At 47.0% G+C, this 17659-nt stretch overlaps 1 protein-coding gene across 2 annotated transcripts; it reads right to left on the bottom strand.

Moving 5' to 3' along the window:
* Positions 1 to 2000: 2000 nt before the first annotated feature.
* LOC134408217 (cytochrome P450 2G1-like) lies at positions 2001 to 13848 on the bottom strand. 2 transcript variants are annotated; one of them, XM_063140401.1, is made up of 9 exons: positions 13606 to 13846; positions 12081 to 12243; positions 11320 to 11469; positions 8372 to 8532; positions 7463 to 7639; positions 6250 to 6391; positions 3734 to 3921; positions 3339 to 3480; positions 2001 to 2538 (listed from the first exon to the last, which is right to left on the bottom strand). In XM_063140401.1, exons 1-9 carry the CDS (start codon positions 13783 to 13785, stop codon positions 2357 to 2359), a joined length of 1485 nt encoding a protein of 494 aa, XP_062996471.1. In that variant the 5' UTR covers positions 13786 to 13846; the 3' UTR covers positions 2001 to 2356. The 2 variants fall into 2 exon arrangements, with proteins under 2 accessions (XP_062996471.1, XP_062996472.1); XM_063140402.1 differs by lacking the exon at positions 11320 to 11469 and having other exon boundaries at positions 13606 to 13848.
* Between the last annotated feature and the right edge of the window lie 3811 nt (positions 13849 to 17659).

The raw sequence follows: 17659 nt of genomic DNA, 5'->3' as shown, positions 1-17659 counted from the left end.
TCATTCAACACCTGGAAAACCTCAGGCCAACGTGTGAACAGTCTCCACTTGCCCTGGAGTTGACATTGGGTGGTGTGGAGGTCCTGCCTCCGTTGGCTTTCTATTTGCCATTCACACATCAGTGTCATCTTTAGAGTTACAGTCAACCCAGTCATGGACTTGCATGTGTGAAGAGACTTTGGAGATCAGGCTGGGGAAAATTAGTGCAAATTATTAACCCAGCTCTCATCCAGCAGCAACTGGGTGCTCCGCCCCTCCATAGTCCACTTCATTCACCTTTGTTCCCTTTCCAAACACTATCTCAATCAAAGGTAAATCAATTGTGCAATTCAGAGGGAAGTCATATTTGAGCTGAAGAACTGAATTGCTGGCAGGAAGAGAGCTACCCACAAGATGGTGTCAGGTCTAGTGGGCAGAATTTTAGGTGAACTAGGATGACCAGGACTCACATCCTCGCTCAGGTGTAAACCCAGCTGCACCCACTCAGCCTCAGTTTCTCATCTGTAACCCTCATTAATGGCCAGGGCCGACGTCACAGAAGAGCGAGCCGAACGTCAGCTACAATAAAATAATAATAATAATAATAATAATAATAATAATAATAATAATAATTTGTTACCCGCCTCTCCCTCTCGATCGAGACAGGGTACAACACGAATAAAAACACCATAAAATACATACAACTAATTCAAACGTTTAAAACCAGTGCATCATTAAAAGCAGCACACCATTAAAAAAGGCATCTTAAAATTCAACTGGTTAGGCCTGCCGGAAGATATCAGTCTTTATGGCTTTCGTAAATTCTGGAAGACTGTTAAGTTGACAAATCTCTCCCGGCAAGCCATTCCACAAACTGGGAGCGGCAGAAGAAAAGGTCCTCTGGGTGATAGTTGTCAGCCTTGTTTTTGTTGGCTGGAGTAAATTCTTCCCAGAGGACCTGAGTGTGTGGGGCGGATTGTACGGGAGAAGGCGATCTCGCAGGTAGCCTGGACCCAAACCATGTAGGGCTTTAAAGGTGATAACCAACACTTTTTACTTTGCCGGGAAACTACATGGCAGCCAGTGAAGAGATTTTTAAGACTGTTGTAATGTGCCCCCCCTAGGTGTACCAGTGACCAAGCTGGCTGCTATATTTTGAACTAGTTTAAGTTTCTGGACTAGGCACAAAGGTAGCCCTATGTAGAGCGCATTGCGGAAGTCGAGCCTCGAAGTTACCAGTGCGTGCACGACCGTCTCTAGGTCTTCCAACTAGTGGGACGCTGGTGTTTGGTGACACCGCCCCCCCAGCTGGTTTTGCAGGACCACGCAGAGGATTTATGGGGCCTGGGGCAGGTGTGATATCCAGGGGGAATGGCATGGCTCAACCCCTTGATCCCTCAGCCGCTGCGTGGTACAGTTTGCACAAGCCAAACTTCGGAAAACCTGCATTCTGAGCAATGGCAGTGCACTAAGGTTTATTATTATTATTATTATTATTATTATTATTATTATTATTATTATTATTTCTTAGCCTCTTCTCCCAGGCTGGGGCTTTATAGGACCTTTTGCTCCCTGACATCTTGTTTTATTGTTGTGATTGTAACGGCCTTTGTGCCATAGACAAATAAAATGTATTCCTTTGCCCCAACATGCATCACTTTGCACTTGCTTACATTAAACCGCATCTGCAGTTTCCCCAGCTTGGAAAGATCCCTTTGGAGCTCTTCTCAATCCCTTTTTGTATTCAGCCCCTATGTGTTATCAGCCGACTTGACACCAGGGTATTTACGTGCACCCTAAATGCTCGGTGCAGCCTCGCACAAGGGAAAACCCGGTGAGGTTGGAGCTGTGCATCTCCTCGACGGGGCCTCCTGGCCACACCAGTGGTGGCTGTTTATTGCTCCACCAGGCTACAGGTTGCAGGGCTATGGACGTCTGATGCTCACTAGCCTGGAAACCTGGTCGTGTTCCATGTATCACAGCAGTCCTTTGAATTGATAATAAACTAGAAAGACAAAATACTGAATGCAGTATATATATTTTTATCATTTTAAGGCAACTTCAAGGCTTTAAGCGCACTCGTATGTTTAAAATCAAATCAAAAGGCATCAAAGCCCTTCAGGATCAGCAGGGGCAGGGGGGGGGCACAATGGTTCAAGAAGGGACCCCTAAGAAGGGCAACGCCACCTGCTTCCTCCCTGGACTTCTGAAAGCACCGCAGGGGAGTGAAGCCAAATTTGAGGGTGGAATGTGGAAAACCACCCCTCGAAAGCCCTTTTGTGATTGCCAGGAAAAATTACAACACCCCCCCCCCCGGTCTATCCTGGGAATCCAGCTTCTGCAGGGGAGGAAGGGGCCCCTGAATCCGGTCTCCCACTCAACGCGGGATGATGGAGAGCTGGTAGAGGGGCGGGATGTTGGCAAAGCCGCTCTCCTGGGGGGTTGTGTCAATGTCCTGGGGGGCCTGAAGAGGCTTCAGCCAGAATCTCTGCAGGATGGTGGTGAAGAAGAGGAAGAGCTCCATGCGGGCCAGCGCTTCGCCCAGGCAGATCCGCTTGCCTGCGAGGGAGAGAGGAGAGCAATCAGGTGGGAAGGAGACGGGCAGCTTTGCGTGGGCCAAGGGGCTGGGCTCCCCCAGAAGCGGCCGGAAGAGCTGATTCCTGTGTGATTCGTGCCTTGGAACAGCAGGAACGGCTCATGCATTCAACAAGGCAAGTAAGAGTGGTGGAGGTGGGGGCAGGACAGAGGGTTTGGGAAAGAATGCCTAGGCTGGAGAGAGAGCGGGGAGAGGAAGGGGCATTTCTCCCTCAACGCCCTTCCTATGATGAATGTGATTGACAGGAGTTCCAGGACAGACAAAAATGTCCTGCCTTCTTTCCCCTGGGTGAGTGAGTGAGTGAGAGAGACACAGACAGACAGACAGATTAATGTTTACGTCTTTGTTGCCACAAGCTATGATGATGGCCAACATCAACAAGAGCCTCCAAAAGGAGTGAAGAGATGGCTGTTAATCATGATGGCTAAATGCTACTTCCAGTGTTTGTATGTGAGAGAGATTAATTTAGAAAAGTAGAAATTGCCACAATCTAAGAGAGTTCTAAAGGGGAATTAGACTAATTCATGATGGAGGAGTAGCAGTAGTGGCTGCGTGCAAGTCAGAAATGCCATGACATTACTGGACAAAAGCCACAGTGTAAAGAGCTGTCTGTCAGAAGAGTTCTTGTCCCTTCCAGAATGGCTGTTTGCTGCAAGAAGAGAGTTGAAAGAGTGGGTGTGTGGAATAAACCAAAGAGGAATGGGATCCTTCTCATTGGTAGAAGTGTTTGGAGGGCAGCGGGGTGGGGGCAAGGGGGCTCTACCTGAGGAGAAGGGCACAAAGGCGTCGTTCTTCTTGAAGCGTCCGTCCTCATCCAGGAAATGCCCTGGGTTGAAGGCATCTGGGGTATCAAACTTTGTGGGGTCATGCAGGACAGTGGTGAGCATGGGGTAGATTTCTGTCCCCTAGGGAAGAGAGTGTGTGGAGTCACAACTGCAAAGATTCATGGAAGCTCCAGTAAGATTTAGAGCAGAGGTTTTCAAACTAGGCTCCACAGATTACTGCATCAAGTGGCAGTCAACAATAATTCCCACGGACAGAATATGGGCGGAAACCATTTGGTTGCTGGCTCCAAATCAGGACCCCATGAATAACCTCTCCAAGAGATCCCCCGACTGGGCCTCCCACCGACCTTCCTGCCCTGGCCTCAGCGTGTACCTTAGGGATGACGTAGCCTCGGAATTCGGTGTCACGGATAACTGAGTGGGGCACATCCATGGGGATGAGGTCGCTGACCCTCTGCACTTCGTGGATGACGGCGTCCACGTAGGGCATCTGGCTCCGGTCCTCAATGTTTGGGACACGGTTCTGGCCAATCACTCGGTCAATTTCCTCGTGCATCTTTGCTGCCAAATGTATTTATAGAATTAGGTACTTTGATTCCTGACTCCAACGTAACCCAACTGCCATGCTCTCACTGCAGGAATGTTCCTCAGAGGAGGAGCTCGAGCTCCCAGAGATGAAGACAATGACAGAACAGCCCATGTCCGAAGACCAGGAGGATCCTGGGTCTCCAGGGTGATGGCTGCAGGTCCATCCCCACAAGAAGTGGGGAACTCCTCCTCTGAGCAAGCCGCTCCTCGCCCCTGAGAATCTCATCGTCTCAAGTGGCTGGCCAGAGGAACCTCTGTTGGCTTCATCCCACGTACCTGTTTCCCTCGAATTATTCCCTACAGCGTTTAGCTGTTGTTGTTGTTAGCTAAATCACACCCAGGGCAGGGGGGAAATGTAAAAAATCATAAAAAATCAACGGATGAACCAATCTGATTCAAATTTGGTTTGCTTAAAGCTCTCCTTAATATCTATTACTGTGCCAATATTGATGTCTTTATCTTTAAAACTTACGCAGATGTAAGCATTTGTTTTATTTTTCTTTAAACATATTAAATCCTGAACCTGCGCCCCCAGTGGCCGCATGGAAAACAACAAATGATTCGCTCCAAAAGTAGGACCAAAATAGGTCGGGTCTTTTGCCTTTGAAGCACAATTAAAGCAGGATGCATGGGAGAACTTCACAGTCAAAGCAGATCATAAACTGGAAAACTTCGGAGTCCTTTGCACGCAATTCGCAGTGATTGCACAGTATAACCCTGGTGTGATAGAGATCTGTGAGCCGCAGTGCCTGTTTACAAAGGAAGGCTCCTCGTGAGTAGGGGCCTCCTCATGAGGACTTCTTACAAAGATCTCTGATGTGATGCAGGCGGTTCTGAAGATCTGGCTATGTAAACTTTAAATTGGAACATGCTGGTTGCTGAAACAATGTCATATCCGCCGCTCTTGTGCCTTGTATCCTCGTTTCTCTGATCTTGCTCTGTGACGGAACCCTTGAGCTGCTGAACTTCAGAATCCTGCTTGGACTGCATCTGTGTTTGACTCCTTACCTGTGTTTGAACCTTTGCCTAAGAACCTCTGTTGGAACTCTTTGTTGCCTGATAATACTGATGCCACTGTGGCCATAGCTAGACAAAAGGTTTATCCCTGGATCGTCCAGGGACCAAACCTGTTCATCTAGGTGACACACAGGGGATCCAGTGCTCAGGCAGGGGCGAACCCTGGATGATCCCAGGAGAAACCTTAGGTCTAGCTGTGGCCTGTGTTTGACCCTTATCTGTGTACTGACGATTCCTGCCTGGGACAGCCCTCTGCTCGACTGAGACCATTTCTACACCAGCCTGAAAGTCCAGGCTGCTCACGGCTGAGTCCCTCTGCCTCCAAATGACACTCAGGGACTCTCGGGGGCAAGGAGTGGGGTGGGCACAGACTTTCCCAGGGATAAAGAAACCCTGGGAAAACCCAATTCTTCCTGCGGTTTCGGGATCATCCTGAGACTGTGTGAGGTGTGGGCGCCTGTCCCGCCTGGTGCCGCGCTTACTCGTGCGGCTCTGTGCCCATCAGGAGAGGGGGTGGCAGCAATTTTGTCACCCCTGGGATGGCAGGGCGGGGGTTGGAGGGGGCGATTTTGTTTTTGTTTTTTAAAACTTACATTTTTGGTGGAGCGGGGCTTCATGCTTGCGCGACCGGCCCCGCTGCTTTAAAAAAAGAAAAGAAAAAGAAAAAGCCCCCGCGACGTCCCTGCTTCCTTCCAGGATGTTGCGCACACCTCGTTTTCACCCTGTGGGAGGCTCTTGTGGTCGGGATATCGTGAGAGCCTCCCCCCATCCCTCCCGGAACGCCAGCAGGTGTAGAAAGAGCCGGAACTCGTCCTTTTGCCATTCACTGATTTGCCCATTCATTTGCCCTAATACTCTGCCTGACCCAGCAAGAGCAAAACATAAATAGACCCTCCATGTCCAGAGGCAGTGAACCTCTGAGTGCCAGTTGCTGGGGGACAAAATACCAGGTGAGGGGTGTTGTGTGTGCTCAGGTTGTGGGCTTCCTAGAGGCATCTGGCTGGACATTGTGGAAAAGTGCATGGTGGACTAGATGGAGCTGCTGGTCGGACCCAGCATATCACCTCCTTACGCAAAAGGTCCGTGTGTTCTTAGACCTATATACAAAGTGCAAAGTTGTAAGATGGCAACTTCTTACTGACAGAGATTCGTACAGAAACTCACACACAAAGCTTGACTTGTCAGTTGCACTCCTTGACCTGGAGAGAGACACTTGGATGCATTCGAGTAGCCATTGCTTCCATAGCCATTGCAATAGCCCAAGTCCCCACCCCACCCCCGTACCTTGCACGTCGGGGTATTTCATCAGCAGCAGAAAACCATATCTCAGGGTGGAGCTGACGGTCTCCGTCCCAGCAAAGAACAAGGTAAGGGCGGTGAGCTCCAGGTTCTTGATGTTGAATTCACTGGATGGGTTGTCTTTCTCCTGAAGGCAAAGAGGAGCAGACATCATTTGAGCATCCCAATCGGGATGGCTCGTGGGAGCAGGAGGTGGGGACAGGCGGCCACCTCATTCTCTGTCGGCAGTGGGAATGGGAAAGGGTTTGGGGTCTGCAGTGTGAACAGAGCCTAGGCAAGCTGGTTGTATTATTTTCGTTAGCTCCTAATTGCCTTTCCATTTGTGCTGCAGATGCAAAACAGGTAAAACATTATCCTTAGCTGGACCAATGCGCATCACAATGAAATGTCCCATGTACATTTAGGGCGAGCTGCCTCGGTTCACAAGTGACGAAACAGCGGCACACCTGATCATAGGGTAGTTGCAAAGACAATTCCCATTTTTGAGAATGGGCCTTTTGCAGTCCTAATGTTTGAAAATATCTTCACTGGGCATGTTGAGCCTGGAGAAGAGAAGATTGAGGGGAGACATGACAGCACTCTTCAAATACTTGAAAGGTTGTCACACAGAGGGGAGCCAGGATCTCTTCTTGATCCTCCCAGAGTGCAGGACACGGAATAATGGGCTCAAGTTAAAGGAAGCCAGATTCCAGCTAGACATCAGGAAAAACTTCCCGACTGTTAGAGCAGTACGACAATGGAACCAGTTCCCTAGGGAGGTTGTGGGCTCTCCCACACTCGAGGCCTTCAAGAGGCAGCTGGGCAGCCATCTGTCAGGGATGCTTTAGGGTGGATTCCTGCATTGAGCAGGGGGTTGGACTCGATGGCCTTATAGGCCCCTTCTAACTCTACTATTCTATGATTCTGTGATTCAGACACTGAGCATGGCACCAGCAGTCTTGATGTCAACTACAGCCTGTTGTTCTCTGGTTGCTGGTTCCATTTTGTTTTTTGCTTTGTTTTTAAAGGAAATTGTTATGCCTTTTTGTTTCTTGCCACATCTTTTGCCGGGTGTAAAAGCCATGGCATCCACATGTATGAGCTGGAGGTCTCCTGTCTTTGCAAATAGTGAACTGCTCTTTCATCCTCATGTGGGCCTCTAGGTTGCTGCCAAGTCCGTTCAGCAGCCCCTTCCCCACCTCCCACACCAGCAAGGCACCTTCTCCATCTGGATGAGGAAGCAGTCGATGAAGTCCCGAGGGGAGTTGGGGTCAAGGGTCTTCTGGTTCTCCTTCACTCTCTTGGCAATGAAGACCCTCATGTCATCCAGGAAGTTGTAGATCTTGGTCTCAGGCCCTGGAAAGTACTTCAGGACCTCAACATACATGTCGTATAACTGCAAGAGGAGAGGAAATGGGCCTGCAATTCCTCCGTGGGGCAGCAGACACTACTTCCTTAGTTTGCCCCTATGAGGCTTTCTGGAGCTGCCAGCAAAGGGCTGTAGTAGGATAAAACACCCCCACCCAAACATTTTTGGGAGCTCCCCAGGGGGCCCAGTAGCCTGAGAATGATAAAGTGGCACTCAAACTTTAGGGCAGAGCAAATAAACATACTGTTTTGAAGCTCAAGCTTTGAGCTTTTCAAAGTTTCAACATTTTCTGCACATTTACACTGCTCAAGTTTCAGTTTGAAACAAAAATGAGCAAAATCGGTCTTTTGTTCTCAAGCCTTACACTACCGGATTCTTATATAAGATACCAATTATAATTCCCTTGATGTGTTTTTCTCCCCTTATTTCGTTTTGATGAAATCTCTTTATACTCTGCTGAAATTAAGGCTGAAATTTGTTCTTCATAAAAGGAAGGGGGCTACAAAGATCCTTGTCAAACTGCACCAATTTATGTATTTATTTTTTTCTGTCATGCACCTGGACTGTACATAGTCCTTCTATAGATAGAGATATTGAGCTCCATGGGGTGGGAGACTTTATTACAGGCAAGAAGGGCCTTCTAGCATAGCCTGCTCCAGTCTGGTGCCCCCAGGACTGCAATGCCCGTGATTCCTACTGAGCGTAGACCTGCAGTCCTTGGCCTCTTTTTCGTCTGTGTGAAGAGGAGGGTTGGTGTACCTGAGCCCTGGCTGTGCTCATCTCCCGGAAACTGTTGTTCATCATCTCCATGAGGGACTGGAATTCTTTGTCCTTGTAGTCAAAGCGGTCGCCAAAGACGATGGAGCAAATGACGTTGGAGACGGCGCGGCTGAGGTAGTAGGTGGGGTCGAAGGGCTTCTCTAGAGCACGAGGGCAGAAAAGAAGACGAAGGTAGGATCACTGCTCTAAAGGTCCCATTGTATCTTCTAGGGACATTTGGAATGACTTCTATGTTGTAGTTTTAAGCTTTTATATTTTACGTTGTGTTACACTGCAACTAGAGGTTTTAGTTTTTCTGAACTGCCCAGACAGCCTTAACTATGGGGCAGGATAGAAATTAGGCATGTGCTCCGCTCCTATTAGAAGCGCAGAAGCAGGAGCGAATTGGCCTGCTCCGCCTTGCCCAGAGGCGGAGTAGAAGCGGACCGCGGACCCCTAGAAGCAAGGTGAAGAGGAGCGCCCATTTTTCGGAGCTCCTCTTTCAGGCGGACCGCTCCGATCGCCATCTTGAAACATTTCGCCCATAGATAACTGGGTTGTTTTTGAAGCTATCGTTCTGAAAATTCTTGTGCTTAGACAGTCGTGGATGGGGGTCATTTTGAGACTACTCTCACCTCTCTGCATCGTGTGGGTCACGCGCTAGAATTTTTTAAAAATCGGGTCAACAAACAGGGACAGCGCGGGTCAAACGGCGGTTTTCGCCCATAGGATTGCATTGCGGAAAAGAATCGGGGATAACTGGGTTGATTTTTAAGCTATCGTTCTGAAAATTCTTGTGCACAGAGAGTCATGGATGGGGGTCATTTTGAGACTACTCTCACCCCTCTGCGTGGTGCGGGTCGCGCGCTAGAATTTTTAAAAAAGTAGGGTAAAGGCGGGAAAAAGATTACCTTTTCGATTGCTGAGGGGCAGAGTCAACTCCCGGTCATGATCACATGATCCCAAAGTTGGAGGAGGGGATAGGCAAAACGAGTAACTTGGGATTCTGGGAAACTTCTCTTTCTTAGTCTGAACGGACTTTTCCCAGTGTTTATTAAAACAGTAGCCCCACCAAATGCACAAACACAACCTGTTAAATCATATACTAAGCCAATAATAAGAGATAGAAACACAGCACTGCTACCCACCCTAACTTAGGGGAACAACTGAAAAGATGTGGTGCAAGGGGATGAGCTCCCCTAGGGTATCTCATTGTGGATGTGCCCCCACTCTCTCCTGTACTTGGAAGGCCATCAGAGCCTTCCAAAGAGAGTAACCCGGTGGAGCAATGCCTATCATGAGTTGAAGTGAGCGGTCGACTTCTCTTAGTGGTGGAGCGATGCCTATCATGAGTTGAAGTGACAGTTCCACTTCTTAGCGGTGGATCAATGGCTTTCATGAGTTGAACGGACAGCCTTGCTTCTTAAAAGACTGGTCACTACTAGGATCAGTCAAATTGGCAGCTTCTTCCCCCTCCCCCGGGCACATCCCCCTATTACTGGTAAAAGACAGATATAGCCTTTTTTAAAAAGTTCTTCTTGCTGTTTATTCAGCAACACTGCTGCTTTTAATTCCACCCCTCCTTCATTTATTTATTTATTTATTTATTCCATTTTATATGCATTACTGGCTTATCCTTGGCTCACATCCTTATGCCCCCAGAAATGTCTGCTGCCTGCCTGCCTGCCTTCCCTCTCTCCTCCCCTGCCCGCCTTGCAGGGATGTTGTGTGTGTCTGGCTTTGACTCAGGGGAGAAGTCCTTCCTGCACTCACTTGGAGTTTTGGAAGTTCCAAATCCATTTTTCAAGTGTGGAAGAAGATTCATACTCCCCAGTTCATGGCATGTTGGGATTTCCTTTGAAATGGCCCCATTGAGAGGTCTGCAGGTTTAAGCCCCGCCAAAAAACAGGGGATGATGGGACTGCCTTGAGTCTCGGCGTGCGTACGTATCCCTGGATAAGCTGTCATGGTGCCAAGTTTGAGGTTTCTAACATGCAAATTGACGTAGTTGTAGAATGGGACAATTTGGGGTGAGTTAAGCCGCGCCAAAAATCAGGGGATGATGGGATTGCCTTGAGTCTGGGTGTCCATGTGGACACATGGATAAGCTGTCATGGTGGCAAGTTTGAGGTTTCTAACGTGCAAATTGACGGAGCTATCCCAAGGGGTCTGAATGGGGTGCCCGATTTTCATAAATTCCCCCAAAATCAGGGGATGATGGGATTGCCTTGAAACTTGGCGTGCGTGTGTATACCCCCATGAGGTGTCATGGTGCCAAACATGAGGTTTCTAACTTGAACCGAAAAAAAGTTGTTTACTTTTTTAGCTTTCAATGCAACCCTATGGGGGGGGAAAACAGAGCTCCGATCCGGATCCGGAGCTCCGAGCGGAGCGGAGCGGAAATGGGCGGAGCGGGGGCGGGGTGAAGCGGCCCGATCCGAAAATCATGGATCTGCAAGTGAAGCGGAGTGGGGGGTCCATGCACACCCCTAATAGAAAAGGCAACAAATAATAAATAAAGGTCTGACAATCTCCCTCCATCCACCCTCTAATCCAGTCTTCCCCATCCTGATGCCCTCCAGATGTTTTGGAATACATCTACAGCATTTTTGACCATTGGCCCTGCTGAATGGGGATGATGGATTTTGAAGTTTCCCTTTCATTTCTACTGAAGGAAACCCCACTGGCTGAAAGGTGCCACCTTTCCTTTCAATTTGTTCTCCCAGTTCCTTTTCACTACTCCCACGCTACCACTCCCATATTTGGGGCAATAGTAATGCTTGATATCACCAGTCTTTCTATCTACCTATCCTCCTTGAGCCCAAACTTAGAATCTCCTTCTGTAGGAAAAGCCCCACCCCCACCCCGGAACCCCTGCCTTGGCTTTAGAACCCGGGGTTCTTCAACTGGCCTGGGGGGGTGGAATCCTCCCTGCCCCCCTGACTCACGGTTGGTCTTCTGAAATTCTTCCAGCAGGAATTGGGCCTCTTCCTTGATCCGCTCCTCAATGGTTTTTTTCCCCATGCCGAAATTCCTCAGGACGGTGAGAGAGAACCGTCGCAGCTGCTTCCAGCGCTCCCCTTCGGAAAAGACCACCCCTGGGGAAACGGGAAGGAGATGGAAGCCTTCATCCCACGAACCTGTTTCCCTCAAATTATCCTCTACAGCGTAAAGCTGTCATTGTTGTTGTTAGCTAAATCACACCCTGGGCGGCAGCGCTCCTAAGATCCCTCGCATACCAGGAAAAGGGTTTAAGGGGGGGAATGTAAAAAATCATTAAATATTAATGGATAACCCAATCTGATTCAAATTTGGAATGCTTAAAGCTCTCTTTAATATCTATTACTGTGCCAATTTTGATGTCTTTATCTTTAAAACTTACGCAGATGTAAGCATGTGTTTAATTTGTACTTTAAACATATCAAATCCTCCTCCTGCGCCCCCAGTGGCCACTCGGAAAACAACAAATGATTCGCTCCTAAAGAGGTAGCAAAATAGCTCGGTTCTTTTGGCTTTAAAGCACAATTAAAGCAGGATGCCTGGGAGTGCTACACAGTCAAAGCAGATTATAAGCGAGGAAACCTCCGAGTCCTTTGCATGCAATTTGCAGTGACTGCACTGTATAACCCTGGTGTGATGAAGCTCGAAATGTCAACCAGGAAAGAGTGGAAGGGATGCTCTTCTCGCAAGGCCAAGCTGGGCGCCTCACCGTGTCCTTGGAAGGTCCTTTCTAGGGTAGGGTTGGTTTTCCTTCCGCTGAATTCTTCCGCCTTGTCTATCAGGGCCTCCTTCACGGCATCGTGTCCACATAAGACCACAATGGGACGCGTTCCAAAATAGACCGTGAACACTGGCCCATATTTTTCACGCAACTAAACAAGAAAATAACAAAAAGATGATGATGATGATTTTTCATAGGAAAATCTTTTATCCACGGCTTCCCCTTTTAAAATCCATTCCTTGACTGTGAAGATGGCCACTGGTATAAATGGCTTTAAGTTCTTTTTTGTCCACAAAATGGGAAGGCTTCAAATGCTGGGCTGGGTATACACCTATCAACAGATCCAGCACAGAAGGCCGCAGCCATAAGCCACAACAGCTAACTGAAGCCTCCATACCCAAATAACATCAGCAAGGCCTCCAGTTGGAAATCTATAGATGCCTTGGGGTTCCGGTCGTTGGACCAGAATGTCAGGTTATAAATACATTTTACAGATAAGAGGCCACCAAGACCACAGAGGAGAAGGAAATCTCCCCCATGTGGATGCACCAACATTTAAGCAACAGTTATACGTAAGACATGGAAGCTGTGTGTAAAATTCGAAAAGAGGAAAAGATTTTACTTGAAAACAACTGACATCTGCTTATAATTTCCAAAAGTCCAGGTATCAAAACAAAAAATAACCCAACCTAACCCCCTACCCCAAAGTTTGGGGAATAAAAAAAGGGGTTATAAAAGGAAACACATGAAATTACTAGCAGTCATCACATTGAGCATGGATATTGCTGCCCTTTTTGAGAGCGGAAAGTGCTTCACAGTGCTCACAACAACCCTGTCAACCAGGCAAATACTTTTACGACTACAATGTCTACTACGAGGAGGGGGAGGGATGGAGGGAGGGAGAGAGAAATGGATAAGGTTGATGTTTTGGTTGGAGGGATACATACAGGAATATCTAGAAAATTGGAGGAAGAAGATACATACATGTGCTTACTTGGAGAGGATCACAAGGGAAGGGATGAATCTATTAAGGAGGCAGCAAGATGCCTACTTGAATTTGAACCTTTCCTTTCATTTGCCACTTAATCCTTCATACCCTTGCTCTGTTCCAGGCAACACTAAGGGTTAGGGATAGCGATTAGTAAATTTGTTAACTGCCCAGAGAGCTGCAGCTATTGGGCAGTATAGAAATGCAATAAATAAATAAATAAATAAATAAATAAAATTAGGCCTTCATTGTGCAATCACCTTGGCTAACACAGGGGTCCGACCACATTGTCTTCCATTGGAAGCCCGCCATGTTTCCCCACAGTTTCATCCCTCTTTTTTCTGTCCTCAAAAACTCTATTCAGATCCAGAGGGAGAGGCGGGTAACAAATAAATATGTTGTTGCTGTTGTTGTTGTTGTTATTATTATTATTATTATTATTCAGGAGGAAAAAGCAAAATAACTGCACAAGGCCTTATTATTGGCAGTGCTAGGAGCCCTCCACATGGAAACACCCCAACTCACCTTTAGAAGGGATTGTAAGATTTTTCCTGACTTGATCTGCAGGAAATTCCCTATCAGAGGCAGAGGTGTGGGTCCGGGGGGTAGCGTCCCCTTGCGTGCTATTTTTTTCTTTGCTGATATGATGACAAGACAGGACAGGTAGATGACGAGGAAGAGGGTGATTGTACCCGCCAGCTCCATGGTGGCAGCCACCAACTGTTCCTCTCTCTTTCCAAGCGATGGATTATGTCCCGTTTGGCTGGGGTTCGAAGGCTTTTGTTGGCACTGGGCTGGGCACCACCTTCTGCGTTACATAACCACACCGGGCAAACATGTCGAGTGCTTAATCCTTGGAACTGGTGCCAAATCTTACAGTCTCTTTCCTGGTTAATCAGTATTCCGAATATTTGATCCACGGGACAATTAGGGTTATTTGTTTCTGTTCTTGCAGGTAGAAGGATTGCTGTGATATTGGCCCTGTTCTGATGCAATCGGGGGATGGTTGTTAGGCGAACTACAGAGCAGGAAGGGTTCAGAAAACCATGCGCCCATCAAATCACCAGCAACCACGCAATGCGCCGTAGTTCATTACTTCTCACTGCTCCGTAGTTCCTGCGTTGACCTTTAGGGTCAAGGGGTTGGACTCGATGGCCTTAGAGGCCCCTTCCAAGTGAAAAGTGTTCCCTTTCCAAACACTATCTCAATCGCTTGAACTTTTCAAAGGTAAATCAATTGTGCAATTCAGAGGGAAGTCATATTTGAGCTGAAGAACTGAATTGCTGGCAGGAAGAGAGCTACCCACAAGATGCTGTCAGGTCTAGTGGGCAGAATTTTAGGTGAACTAGGATGACCAGGACTCACATCCTCGCTCAGGTGTAAACCCAGCTGCTCCCAGTCAGCCTCAGTTTCTCATCTGTAAACCTCGTTATTGGCCAGGGCCGACGTCACAGATGAGCGAGCCAAACGTCAGCTACAATAAAATAATAATAATAATAATAATAATAATAATAATAATAATAATAATAATAATTTATTTGTTACCCTCCTCTCCCTCTCGATCGAGACAGGGTACAACACAAATAAAAACACCACAAAATACATACAACTAATTCAAACGTTTAAAACCAGTGCATCATTAAAAGCAGCACACCATTAAAAAAGGCATCTTAAAATTCAACTGGTTAGGCCTTAAGAGATCAGTCTTTATGGCTTTCTTAAATTTTGGAAGACTGTTAAGTTGACAAATCTCTCCCGCAAGCCATTCCACAAACTGGGAGCAGCAGAAGAAAAGGTCCTCTGGGTAATAGCCTTGTTTTTGTTGGCTGGAGTAAATTCTTCCCAGAGGACCTGAGTGTGTGGAGGGGATTGTACGGGAGAAGGCAATCCCGCAGGTAGCCTGGACCCAAACCATGTAGGGCTTTAAAGGTGATAACCAACACTTTTTACTTTGCCGGGAAACTACACGGCAGCCAGTGAAGAGATTTTAAGACTGTTGTAATGTGGCCCCCGTAGGTGTACCAGTGACCAAGCTGGCTGCTATATTTTGAACTAGTTTAAGTTTCTGGACTAGGCACAAAGGTAGCCCTATGTAGAGCGCATTGCGGAAGTCGAGCCTCGAAGTTACCATTGCGTGCACGACCGTCTCTAGGTCTTCCAACTAGTGGGACGCTGGTGTTTGGTGAACGCCCCCCCAGCTGGTTTTGCAGGACCACGCAGAAGATTTATGGGGCCTGGGGCAGGTGTGATATTCAGGGGGAATGGCATGGCTCAACCCCTTGATCCCTCAGCCGCTGCGTGGTACAGTTTGCACAAGCCAAACTTCGGAAAACCTGCATTCTGAGCAATGGCAGTGCACTAAGGTTGTTATTATTATTATTATTATTATTATTATTATTATTATTATTATTATTATTATATCTTAGCCTCTTCTCCCAGTCTGGGGCTTTATAGGACCTTTTGCTCCCTGACATCTTGTTTTATTGTTGTGATTGTAACGGACTTTGTGCCATAGACAAATAAAATGTGTTCATTTTTGTTTTGTTTTGTAGCCATCCCCATCTTTTGGTAAGCACCCTTTATTTTAGAATATCCATTATTTTTATCTTTAAAAATAATTTTTAAAAAGCTATTAATAAAAATGATATGTAGCTGACCTCTTACTGCTGACAGCTTTATTTTATTATTATTATTTATGTAGTGCTTATAATTGTCATGTCTAACCCTACTGCCCCTGTTTTGGGAGAAGATGTTTCAGGCAATCAATCAAAATCAGGTTCAGAACAAGAAGACGCAGCGCCAGACACCAGCCAGCCTGGACCAGTGTGGGAGGAAGCTCTCACGGGCGATTCCCCAGCTGGGAGTCAGACCCCTCCAGAGCTTATCTCCTCAAGGCCAAATCCTACACACTCGGTGGGAAGTGAGGTTTCTTCCAAAGGTGAGCATCCCGACAAGGTAGCTGATGCTAGGGTCACCAAGAAGCTCAAATGCACGGGGCGGAAGGAAGGCGTGAGAAAGTCGGTCCGACCAGGATTGCAACAGAACCTGCCTCCGCACCAGGCTCTCTGAAGTTATGAGCATTTGGGAAGAGCCTTCCTATTCTTCTTCCATGGACAGTTGTCTTGCTTAGTTTGCATAGTTTTCACCTAGGGGGACGTTTCCAAGAGGTTAGAGTCTCTTCAGGTAGAAGAGCCGTTTGTTGCTTAATAAAAGCTTTGTGGATTACTTAGCAAGCCTCGTCATTTGCCTCCCATCGAAAACAGGAGTGTTCTGAGAAACATGACAATAATGTTCACCGTATTTGACATGCCAAGTGCTCAGGAAAGTTGCTTCAACATACAGCTGTGTTCCACTGATTTTTACTCAATGCAAATGACATCAAACCAGAAATAGAAAAAGAAACATGATTTAAAGCTAATTGAAGGAAGTTCATTTTTGAAGCTAGCACCTGAACCATCTGTAAAACCTTGAAAGAAAAGTTACAGAAACTTGATTTTTGCCACCCTAGCTTACCACAGGAAGTATATATATAGCCACAAAGCTCAGGTCAGTGCCCACCTTATTTCACCCACCCCTAAGGCTGGCCCTGTTTGTGACAGTTAACAGCTTAAGAGATTTCTTATTTGATGTCTGACAAAATCACAATGATCATGAAATATCAGTCTCCTTAAAGCACTCAAATGTTGGGTTTTGAGATAAAATTTCGCATTCAGAAAGAGAATTTACATTTCATGTTCACCTTTTTGCATTCAAAATGTACATGGAAAAATTATATTTTAACAAACGTTTGACCCCTTACTGTAATTTAATGTTTAACATTTTTAATCTTTGTAAACTGCCCAGAGAGTGTCCAGAGAGCAGTTGGTATAGAAATGAGGAGGAGAAGAACAACTTCTCCTCCTTCTCCTTCTCCTTCTCCTTCTCCTCCTCATTCTTCTATGCTTCCAATTCCTGCGTAGGCCTGGTGCACCTGTCTTGCTTTCTCATTCTGCTCAGATCTTCTAGTAACAACAGAGCAGTTCAAGCATGCAAAGCCAAGCAAGGTGTGGCTTCAATCACATGGCCCCGATCTTTCTCTCCTTCACTTTCACCCAAGCGTAGAGGAACCCTCCCTTGTTTTTATAGCCTTTTCAGCCCATTTCCCTGCCTTGTGGTTATGTTGGCTGTCGGCAACTGAACAGGCACCCGCCCCAGCTAAGGGCTGAGCACGGAACCAAGGCTGGAGGTTTTGACTCCACTGGAATATTAGGGCTTCTGCCAGATCCTTTGGCCCCTCAGCTGGAGGATCTCACGCGTTAAGTTAAATCTCAGCTGCCTTGTGTGCTGCAAGGACCTTCCTGTGATATCCCAGTGAGGAAGCAAATAAGGCTGTTTCTGGACACGCAATCGCACTGCGTCATTCACCGAATTCTATGTGAGCTCCACACAATGTTGACTTCCATTTGAAACTCTCTTGCGTTTACCAACTACTTCTATCTTTTTCTTACCGGGAAAAAAAATGCTAAGAAAAATAAAAGATGGAATAGCTGCACAATGCAGTGAAATAATCATTTACACCAGCTGAAATGTATGGCTCCAT

The sequence above is a fragment of the Elgaria multicarinata genome, chromosome 13, assembly GCF_023053635.1.
Source record: "Elgaria multicarinata webbii isolate HBS135686 ecotype San Diego chromosome 13, rElgMul1.1.pri, whole genome shotgun sequence".
Taxonomy (NCBI): domain Eukaryota; kingdom Metazoa; phylum Chordata; class Lepidosauria; order Squamata; family Anguidae; genus Elgaria; species Elgaria multicarinata.
Note: the sequence above shows the minus strand (reverse complement) of the source record. Positions and strands in the feature narration are given on the sequence as shown.